The 11,644-nt window shown below is 42.7% G+C and overlaps 1 protein-coding gene across 3 annotated transcripts in view; it reads left to right on the forward strand.

Moving 5' to 3' along the window:
• The window catches only part of SLC14A1 (solute carrier family 14 member 1 (Kidd blood group)), a 23,401-nt gene extending 11,968 nt beyond the window's left edge, over positions 1-11,433 (forward strand). For 2 of the 3 annotated variants that reach the window (XM_024734717.1, XM_024734718.1), the window contains exons 8-11: positions 2,795-2,942; positions 3,148-3,282; positions 8,207-8,256; positions 10,171-10,725. In XM_024734717.1, the coding sequence (XP_024590485.1) occupies positions 2,795-2,942; positions 3,148-3,282; positions 8,207-8,256; positions 10,171-10,344 (507 nt within the window). In that variant the 3' untranslated portion in view covers positions 10,345-10,725. Of the gene's footprint in view, positions 1-2,794; positions 2,943-3,147; positions 3,283-8,206; positions 8,257-10,170 lie in introns of all 3 variants that reach the window. The other variant, XM_024734719.1, reaches the window with a different exon arrangement.
• The last annotated feature ends 211 nt before the right edge of the window (positions 11,434-11,644 follow it).

Consider the following 11,644-nt stretch of genomic DNA (forward strand, 5'->3'; position numbering starts at 1 on the left):
TGATGGGCATCAGAAGTTTATAGAGACTCAGCACTGGGGGGACCTTGCCACCTTCCTCTTTTTTTTAAGAATTTTTTTTAAAATACGTATTTGGCCGCGCCAGGTCTTAGTTGCCGCACGCGGGATCTTCGTTGCCGTATGCGGCGTCTAGTTCCCTTACCAGGGATCAAACCCAGGCCGCCTGCACTGGGAGAGCAGAGTCTTAACCACTGGACCACCAGGAAGTCCTTTAACGCCTTCCTCTTGCCGTCTAAATGCTTATTTGTTCTACTCCAAAGCTTTGGGCTCTAAGGGATTTTTTAAATGACTATTTGGTCAAAGCTAATTTTTCTTCCTCTTTTCCTAAAATCTGCAGTGCTAACTCCAGAATATATCTCCACTGAAATTTAGACACTCTATTTCAAACTTGGCCCTTATTTGTGGGGTATGATGGAGGCCAGCCCTTGAGGCAGGGGCCTCCAGCCTGGTGTTAAGTCGTCCCTGACCTACCTCCTCCAATCAAAAGAACTGGCTGCTTACTGTTAGATCCTGTTGCAGAAGCTCTCTATTCTGCTTTTTCTTATGGTGGATCTCATAGAATACGTACAGTGATTCAGATTTCTCAGGCTTTGGAGGCATAAGAATCACTGTTTTTTAAATACTAATACAAGCTCCATCTCGACTCCCTAAATCATAATCATCGGGGTGGAGCCTAGGAGCCTGTATTAACAAGCTCCCCCAATAATAGTGACGTGGGCCAGAGTTTGAGAACCACTATCCTAGGATGTATGCTGTGTATTTCATCACAGTTGTGCATAGAGAAAGCACTAATTTTAAAAGCCTGGTTAACCCAAATCAAATTCCAGCTCTTTGTATTGGTGTTTATTTAATAAATCTGTTTAAGGTTTCTTGATTATTTAAAAAAAGAAAAAGAAAACGCTTGAAATCAGAAGAAAACCAACCTTACCTTTTTTAGGATGCAAGAGACTGATTTTTCTGCTATCAGGTTATAAAATACCTTTTGCTGTCCTCTTTGCTGAGCAGTCAAAACATGTGAGGAGTTCAAGTAGCCTTTTCTTTAGCTTCTTGCCCAGAAAATGAATGGGAGCATTTGGAAATAACTCAGAAGGAAAATTAAAAATTTATCAGAACTGCCCATGAAAAAATAGCATTAGTTTAACTATCTAAAACTGCCCTATCTAATACAGTAGCTATTTTAATTTAAATGTAAAGTTAATTAACATTAAATAAAAGTTAAAATTTAGTTCTTTAGCCTCACTAGCCACATTTCAGGTGCTCAATAACTGCACGTATTGGACAGCACAGATACAGAATATTCCATCACCACAGAAAGTGCTAGTGGACAGTGCTGACATGGGGAAAGGGTGTCTTGTCCTTCTCCTCACTCTGAACTACCTCTCCAACATCAGCATACTTATTTCCCATCTCATCAAATCCCCATTTCCCTGGGGAGGGATACCTGAGGGATAGTTCTGCTGTCCAGTTCTGTGATAAAAGACCACACAGTCTGCCTGTGTCAAGTTCCCTGGTCTAGAAGAAACAGGAAATGATCCTGTGTAGACGTGAAGATCCAGCATGGGCTGGAAGAAGTTAGGCCCATCTTAGGTTAGAATCAAACTCACAGTATGATCCTGTGCCCTGGGCAAGGACCAGACTAGCATCAGAAACCAGCATTGGATCCAGCCTAATTCATGGAAGGAGCGGACACTTCCTTGTGCCAAAGCTGGCCTCCCTGCATCAGAGTCACTGCCTCCCAAAGGTCCTTGCCAAAAGGTGGAAGGAGTGAGATGGGAGGTAGGGAGGGCCCCTTTCAGTGATAGCCTTGGTCAAAACAGAACTAACACAATTAATTATGCCTATCCTAGCCCTACCAGAAGTGTTGTTATAAGGAATTATCATTTGTTAGCTTGAATCAAACCCTGTACCTTGTTCCTAGGAACTGCCACTCCGTGAACACATTACCTGAGTTCAGAACTCAGCCAGAAAGCTAGAATTTTGATATTTACATGGATTTTTGTGTTCTGAGGACTGGCAGTTGTTGATAACTGGAATAAGCTAAGGATATCTTGGTTTAAATTAATACAAGCTCTCTAAAAATGAAAAATATAAAGAATTTTTAATTTAAAAAAATTTTAATAAAAAACATAAAAAGTAAATAAATAAATATAAATTTTTAAAAATCAAGTAAAATTAATTATCTAATACATGTTCTCATTAACAACAGAAGTGTAAATATGGTCCTGACTCATGAACCTGCCAATAATTGCTTCGGAGTTGTGGATAAGATAACTCGACTTTGGGTCTCTGGCCTTAGCACTAATAACTAAATTACATGGGAGTAATAATACTTCTATTGACCATAGAGATGCATTGATTTATTGGTCTCAGAACTGATGGAGAGTTGAAAGCAATAGAAGTGTGAGCTGTGGTCCCTGCCATCCTCACTGGGAGGCATGGCCGATCCTCACAGGATCAGTGAGGAACAGTGACACAGCACTGGGAGCTTATCAGCGACCAAAGCGAGGTGACAGTGCAAGCAGTAGAGCCAGTGAGTGAAGGGTCTCGGAAAGGCATGCTCAGCACGCAGCAAGGAAGGGCTGGTGTATCTCTGGGGATAAAGCAGAAGAATGACTGAGATTTTTCCATAGAGAGAGAGAATTTTAAAAATTAGTAACACTGATCTTGGAAGATAAGATATGCTAAATCTAAAATGACATCGCATTGTGTTTGTGGGTGCCCTATGAGTTTCTGTACAGTAGTTTTAATGACCGCATTTTCTAAATTGTTTCTGCAGTTACTGAAGTCCCTGCCTGTGGGTGTTGGTCAGATATATGGCTGTGATAATCCGTGGACAGGGGGCATCTTCCTAGGCGCCGTCTTCCTCTCCTCCCCACTCATGTGCCTACATGCTGCGATCGGGTCGTTGCTGGGGATGGCAGCAGGTGAGTGTAAGACTTGTTACCAGATACTGAGCGCCTCCTCTGCTCCATCCATTGTCTCAGGCATCTTCTATACCCCAGACCTTTCTTGAAGGTCTGCTTCCAAGGGACCAGTGGGAGTTCTCGGATGACTTCCCCATCCCAAGACTCCTTCCAGAGCATCCTACATTTAGTCCGAAGTTCTGACTCCTCCTGTCTTGCCTAATAGGACTCAGTCTCTCAGCTCCATTTGAGAACATCTACGTTGGACTCTGGGGTTTCAACAGCTCTCTAACCTGCATTGCAATTGGAGGAATGTTCATGGCGCTCACCTGGCAAACCCACCTCCTGGCTCTTGCCTGCGGTGAGTATCCTGTGCATCTGGGGCATGGCTGCTTATGATTATGGGATCAACATCAAGGACAAACAGTCAGAAAGGACTGTGTGAGAAACTAGAGCAGGAGTTCTAGTTTGAGCCCCCTGCTATCTGCTGAGGATGGGACCAGGGCAACTGGCCTCCCCTCTCTGGGAGGGTTTGGGTCTGCTCTGTCTACCTCATTACTCATTTTGAAGATGAGAGAACCATTTTACAATATGTGTATGTTGAGGGATAGAAACTTGACTTGTCCTATGTTCTTCATACTAATTGTTTGACCCAAGAAACTAAAATGAAACAAGCTAAGTATAGAGTCGTTTCTCCTGGTGAATCAGGTGGTATTAAAGGGCCCTTACAGAATCACCTTAATCCAGCTGTTCTCAAAAATGGAGCAAACATCAGAATCAACTGGAAGCCTTGTTAAAACCCAGATTGCTGGGTCTCACCCCCAGTCCCTGACTCATTGTTAGAGGTAGGGGGAGGAGTTTGCATTTTTAACAAGGTGCCAGGTGGTGCTGATGCTGTAGCTCTGGGGACCACATTTTGAGAACTGCTATATGAATCCTTTCTAACCTCTGTTTTCTAGCCAGACTCAGCCTATGGGAGCTAGAAAGGGTTCTGGAGATCTCCACTCCATCCTTCTCATTTTACTGTTGGGGTTCTACATAAGGGCAGAGAGAGAAAGTGACACATGGAAAGGCATCCATTAGGGGTAAATATAAGTCCAGAATCCACATTTGCTAACAACTTCCAGAGTTACGCCCACTACACTACTCTCCTTCCCTTTAGTACCATTCAGGCACTTAGGTGAAAACAGACCTCAAGTCCTTTGGATATGAAAAGCTACCATGGATTTCTCTGGCCATTGGAAGGGGAGCTTATTCACTTATAGCTTCTGGCATCCCTAATTCAACACAAATAAAAGTGTGTAAGATAATGTGCTAGAATGAAGGAAATGATACTTCCTTGGGGACAAAGGGGTGGAGGGATATTGGAACATGCAGAAACTTTTGTAATCTCATGGAAACATTTGTCTAGAGTCATTTTATCACCAGATTAATCAATCCAGCCATTACTAAAGTGGTGGGCTACATGTCAGGCAGGATTTAGAGTGAGTTCCTGCATTGGGCAGGACATGGGATGGAACAAGATTTCTAAGGCCTAATCCAATTTTGATTGTCTGATGCTCTAGGAAGATTAACAAAACTCAGGTTGCTGTGGTGTTGCCATTCACATGTCATTTTGTCAATTTCTTTATAGTTACATAACTATTTCACCTAATAGTCCTGTCAAAATTTTTGCTCATTTTTCCATACTTGTTTAAAGCTTAGGGCAAAGGAGAAGGGTAGGAACAGATTATGTGGCCTCCTGAGCTCACCTGGGTTAGACTTTTTATTCTGAGGTTGGTTTGAGGTTTCAAACCTTTATTTTTTCTGTATTGGCAGTAGCAGCAAATATGTATTAAACACTCACGGTACAACCCAGACAGTACTAGGAAGAGCTAGAGGTTCAGAAGCTTTAGATCCCAGATGGTTTTCTGTACAGAAAACAGAAGCCAGGTGAGTAAGAGAGAGAAGCCCACAGAGACCACAAGATGCAGAGCTAGGAAACACCTACAGTGCAGAGTGAGTCCCTGGGGGAACATTATAGTTCAGAATCACCAAAAAGCACCTCCTAGAAAGGGTGGCTTTTCTGTAAGTCCTAAAAAGTAAGAGGAGGAATTCCAGTTGGTAGAAAGCATGGTCTGGGCCAGCATAGGGATAGTCTGAGCACATCCTTAAAGATAAGCAGAAACTGTCTTGGTCACGCGTGTTGCTGATAAGGTCTGTGAAGGTCTCTTCACAGACTATGGGAAAGGAAAAGCCAAAGATGTTTACAGATGTGTGCTTCCCAAAGCTGTGATATCATCATTATTTTCTTTCTATACTTCTATAGTTGTACAGGCCTATTTTACCAAACAACAAAACAAACAAAAATTCAATCAATACAGAAGAGTATAAAGCAGAGAATGAAAACACTCCATCCTACTCCCTGGACAGAACTTTCTTGCCTCCTTCTTATAAGGACCCTGTGATCACATTGGGTCAACCTGGCTAATCCAGGATAAACCTCCATCTCAAGATCTTTAACGTAATCACAACTGCCAAGTCTCTTTTGCCATGTAAGATAACATATTCACAAGTTCTGGGAATCAGGACATGGACGTCTTTGGGGGCCTTTATTCTGCCTATCACATCTCCCTTCCTTTGGATAGATCAGATTTTCATTATTAGTAGAGCATACTGGTTAAGTCAGTATATTGAATTAGTTAAGAGCCCAGACCCTCCCTGGTGCCCAAATCCCAGCTCTGCCTATTTTAATTTCAATAGATGCCAAATGCACCCCACAAAGGCTGTACCAATTTCCCCTGCCACTGACAGTATATGAGAGTGCCTGTTTCATCCACACTGGGTACTGTCTTTTTCATCTTTGGACATAAAGTTTTGAGACAGACCTCTAGTCCCTCTTAAAAAGCAAATCTCACTGTAAAATTGCACAGCAAGTTTATGCTTGCCCATATCACCCCGATACTGCCAAACAAAAGATAAACCTTGTCAGCCAAGGTAAATAAATAGCAGGCATTTATCACAGAGGTGCTCTTTTATTAGCTCCTATGGCTTTATCGGAAAGAGGACTTCGGAGTCACTGATAAAGCCTGGTAAAGCTGCCTTCCCTGTGTCCCTAACCCAGAAACTGCATGGCCAGGGAACTCCTCAATTTTGTTATTTTATCAGTGCAAACTGTAAACACATTTTGTATCTCTTCTTACAGGTTGGGTTATCATAGTAGGACTCACACATGGTGGTCTGTGGGGAGGGACGTTGTCTATGAAGAACTAGGATCCAGTCCTCCCTTCCACACTGAAGGGCCTTTTCTCTCCCTCAGCTACTCAGAATGCTGTCAGGGTCATCACCTCCAAACCATGGTGTACAGAACTTCACCTCAAATATAAGGCTTTCCCAGCCCAACCCAGCTAGTCTTAAGTGATGAGCAGCAACTTTTAGACAATCTGATACTCTTACTATAGAAAGAAAAGCAACAGGGAATTGAAAGAGCATTACAATATGAGACTCGAGCACCAAAAGTACGTTAATAGGTATTAAGCTATTGCACTTCTAGGAGAGAAATAAGGTCTCACGTGCTCAAGGGAGTGTCATAGAAAAGCTGGTACTCAGGAGAGAAGGGACAGAGTGTCCCCTCTACTTAGCCAATGGCCAGTGAATATTTCTTGAATGAGTGAATGAATGAATGAACTAAATGGGGGGAAAAGAGAAAATCTTCTAACCCTTCTCCTCAGAGCAGTACTTCCAACCCATGGGGACAGAGATGAGTTTATAGCTGCTGTTTGTGAAAATATATGATTTCATTTGAGATTCATTACCTCCCTGTAAAAAACCTCTTCAAGTTGCCTTTTTACAGGTGATGAAACTAGATTCCTAGTTCAGTGATTTGTTGCACAGCAAACAAAATTGCAGAACTGGGATTTGAAGCCCAGATCATTTCCAAAGATGAGCCTTTCCCATTAGCATGAGACAATTCAGATGTGAAAGAATTAGGTATACTGTTGAACAAAAACTATCAGGATAAAAATATAAAATATTGATAAAAAGATGGATGTCTATAGTAAAGTAAAGGAGGATCATAAGGTCCCTCCCACCACTGCTGCCCAGCTCCCCAGAGTAGCAGATGTGATTTCTCGATGGACTTGAGGATCAGATGATGAGTGTGTCTAACACTGAGTGCTGCTGGCCCAAGTGACCATGTGGCCATCATAAGAAGGTTATTCTTCAGGCCGCCTCTGTGAAACCTAAGGGCTTCCGCGAGCCCCCTTGGGGCCAGGAATTGAGTTAGCTAGTTGAGATCTTTGATTTTGTTGTTCTACATTGAAAATCATACATATAACTCAAATTACCTACTCTAATTTGTGCTCAAAGTAAATAAAAACAGGATGTTAATTAATTCATTGACCTATATGCCAACCTTAATGGTATTTGGGAAAATGTTATTATGGGGAGGAATCCCAGGTCTGTGTTCAGTTTCTGCCAATTTCTGAGTTACTACATATATATATATACACTATGATTTTTGGAACTGTGAATTCTAACCATTGATCTGAGAATCCCAGATGTCATGAGATTGTATGCTGTCTCAAGGAACATAAGTTTAATTTTAATTATTATGCTTGGATAAAATAATGGGGAAGTTTATTTACCATGGAAGACTTTTCCTTAAGTGTTATCAATAATAGCAACAAAATAGTACCACAGAAAAGCTACCTTTATTGAGTACTTACTGTGTGCTAAGCCCAAGCATTATCTTCTTCACACTCACACCAACCCGTGAGAGAGAGATTCCTATTACCTCCTTGTACAAGTGAGGAAATGGGACTTCGAGAGGCGGCACCAAGCTCCTACAGGGTGGAGTCTGGATTTGAACCCAGAGCCGCTGACTCTAAGCTCATACTTGTAACCAGGATGCTGGGCTCGCTGGTGAAACGCACAAGTTTACATTCCAGGGATTTATACCTAAAGGCAGTCTTTCCTGTAATGAAAAGTGCACCTACCAAGCATTCTTCTTTCCTTTTTTTTTTTTTTTTACACACTCACACCAACCCGTGAGAGAGATTCCTATTACCTCCTTGTACAGGTGAGGAAATGGGACTTCGAGAGGCGGCACCAAGCTCCTACAGGGTGGAGTCTGGATTTGAACCCAGAGCCGCTGACTCTAAGCTCATACTTGTAACCAGGATGCTGGGCTCGCTGGTGAAACGCACAAGTTTACATTCCAGGGATTTATACCTAAAGGCAGTCTTTCCTGTAATGAAAAGTGCACCTACCAAGCATTCTTCTTTCCTTTTTTTTTTTTTTTGTAGCCCTGTTCACTGCCTACGTTGGAGCCAGCATGTCCAACCTGATGGCTGTGGTGAGTTTGCTTTAATCTCATTTTCTCATCAGTGTGATTGATCAGTTTTCAACGATATGGAAGCCTTCCTGAAGTCCACTTTCGCAGCATCCTGGGTCAGGATCCATGACAGATAGCCACTACTTTCCATCTGCCAGACCCACCTGTCCTCACTTACCCTCCAGCATCACAGTAAACCTTAGTCCAAACTACAATCACCAGGCTTGCTAAAAATATCAGATTGTTTGATTTAAAGGAGTGAAATTTAGAGTGTATAATATATTATCAAGTTCATACTTTAACTCTGAGTGTCAAGAAGTTGACTTTAGAATATCTTTCACTTAAACAGAAAACTGGGACTATGTATTCGTTGATAAATCAGAAAAGGGAGGAAAAAGATAGTTGGTTAAAGACCCAGATTTTTTTTTAATTAAGCCAACAGTTTTTCATACCCCTTATCTTTTTTTAATCCCCAGTCAGTCATCAGTAAGACTTTTTTAGACCCATGTCCTGGCTGAATTTTTTTTTTTTTTTTTTGGCTGCATTGGGTCTTCATTGCTGTGTGCGGGCTTTCTCTAGTTGCAGCGTGCAGGCTTCTCATTGTGGTGGCTTCTCTTGTTGCGGAGCATGGGGTCTAGGTGCACAGGCTTCAGTAGTTGTGGCTCGTGGGCTCTAGAGCACAGGCTCAATAGTTATGGTGCACCGGCTTAGTTGCTCCACATCATGTGGGATCTTCCCGGACCAGGACTCAAACCTATGTCCCCTGCACTGGCAGATGGACTTAACCATCTGCACCACCAGAGAAGTCCCTGGCTGAATTATTTAGTAGCCAAAATGGTTGCCCATTAAGAGCATCCTGCTTCTCTCTCCTTCCTTTGACTTTGTCCTTCCCCTCCCCTGAGGAGCCCAGTATCCCCAGAGTATTCTGGGGTCCCCCACCTCTCAGTGCTCTTCCTCACTGACCACTGCAGATGATGCAGGGCCGGTTCATGGTAACTCTATCCATGTAGATGTGGTCATGGCTGCCACTGGGTTAGGACAGCATCTAGCCCTCTCAACAGCAGCTTCGAGAGCTTACCTGGGAGGGTCCTTCTGGAGACACAGTATCTTTATGGTGGAATGTCAAAGCCCTGTTACAGGCATGATGGGATGCCTTAGAGCTTGTGGGGCCCTTCACATCCCAACAAAGGTTCACAGACCTTGGCCTGTGGGCCAGAATTGGACAGGCTTCGAAACAGAGTCAGCTAGGGAGATTTTGAAAAATGCAGATCCTCAGGCCCTGTCCCTTGGCATTTCTGGTAGAGTAGATCTTGTATGATGCCTAGGCATCTGTGTTTTTTTAAACTCTTCCAGATGTGATGTGAAGTCAGGTTTGTGTACCATCATACCATGAGGGTCCATGTATAAGGCCAAACCTAACCAAGTACATGGTGTGTGCTCAGAATTGTGTGAGTTGCCATGGATGCACAGAAGGAAGAGCTACCATCAAGGAGCTTACAGTCTTTTTGAGAGATGGAACAAAAAGAAGTAAAGCAAGTAGAGTCCAAGACCTAGTCTGGGTAGAGGTCAAGGGGAGAGAGGGCTGAACTAATCAAAAGTGGCTTCTTGGACCTGATGAGTGGTCAGGAGCCATTGGTGGTTGGCGAAGTGTCATCTCTGGGAGCAAGGTGTCATGTTTGCACATCCAGTGTAGGATGTCTGACTGCATGAGAGGGAGGGAAAGACATACATCAACACTAAGGAATGCATGCTGACATTTCAGCTGCAGAATGTCCTGAGATCTTAGACTCAGTCTCCACAGGGACAAGCAGAGTCCAGAGCAGTGCCCCCAGCAAGTCATCCCCTGAGCTGAATGACAGTGGAGTGAAGCATGGTTCCTTTGAGATCCTCCGACAAGATCTCAATGGAATGTGTGACTTGTCTCTTTTGCTCCAGGTCGGATTGCCGTCTTGTACCTGGCCCTTCTGTTTGGCGACACTACTGTTCCTCCTGCTGACCACGAAAAACCCCAACATCTATAAGATGCCCCTCAGTAAAGTCACTTATCCTGAAGAAAACCGCATCTTCTACCTACAAGCCAAGAAAAGGATGGTTGAAAGCCCTTTGTGAATGCAACCCCCATCCACAGCCATGGTCACAAGTCATTTCTGACTAACTACCCCAGTTGACTTCGAGGGTCTCAAAACTGTTGTTTTTACTACTAACAAATTTCATACTAAGCCATCGGTGATCTGTTCTTTTTCTCATTTTGTATTTTTCTTTCAGACTCCAAAACATGCCCAAACAAGTGACAAGACACATCAAGGTGATGTGCTCTGGCTATGGAATTTTAAACCCCAGTGGGGCATTGGCACTGAGACTGTACTGTATTTACAAAGTCAGAATGGTCCACCAGAAAGAGGAAGTAAGACCAAAGCTAATTATTGATATTCTTGGTGCTTGGTTGCACATGATGTTAACAGTATTAAAAAATTAATCTCTATAAACCAACTAAGCCTTAAGTGAATGGAATTCAGAGTCACAAAATCAAAGTCAACCCAGAATTCTCAGATAAGCCATTTGGCTTACTTAAAATCAATGCAAGTTACACATTACAGCAGTGGTCAACATCACAGGGCCCATCACTGAGCTCTTTCCCCAGCTCCTCAGCAGAACCGCCTCCATGCTGTCCCATGTGTGTGACATTCTCTTACAGGAGACGGTCAGTTTGTTTCAGGCTGGCAGAGCTGCAGAAGGGAGAATGGGATCCCATCCTTCAAAATTATTCTGTATTGTCACTTTTCTTGGATATTGCAAAGGATTTTTTAGGTAGTTTATTATCTTTTTTTTAGGAGGATAGATTTGTTTTCAATGAGGTAAAATAAGAGAAGTTCCTGGCTTTACCAGTTCCTAGGTATTAAAAAGAAAAAGTTACATTTTTCTAAAATACTCAGGATAGCTATTTTTACTTTAATCTACCTAAACTGATTTTGTAAATGCCACAAAAGCAGAGAGTCAAATACCAAATCATCAACATCCAAGGGCCCTTTAAAGTCACATTTTCAATTCATTTAAGGATGTTATATATTATAAAGACTGAAGGTTAATGCCAGATTGCTTCTGGGTGTTTAGAAGTTGTTTAATTCTTACTTTTAAAAAAATCACTATTTTCTGCACGCTTACAATATTCTCACTCAGAAACCAATGGTATTTGAACCATCAAAAAGAAATACAGGTAGGGGGCTTCCCTGGTGGCACAGTGGTTAAGAATCCACCTACCAATGCAGAGGACACGGGTTCAAGCATTGGCCTGGGAAGATCCCACGTGCCGTGGAGCAACTAAGCCTGTGCACCATAACTACTGAGCCCATGTGCCACAACTACTAAAGCCTGCACACCTAAAGCCCATGCGCCACAACAAGAGAAGCCA

Source organism: Neophocaena asiaeorientalis, unplaced genomic scaffold (assembly GCF_003031525.2).
Source record: "Neophocaena asiaeorientalis asiaeorientalis breed wild unplaced genomic scaffold, Neophocaena_asiaeorientalis_V1.1 scaffold322, whole genome shotgun sequence".
Lineage (NCBI taxonomy): Eukaryota > Metazoa > Chordata > Mammalia > Artiodactyla > Phocoenidae > Neophocaena > Neophocaena asiaeorientalis.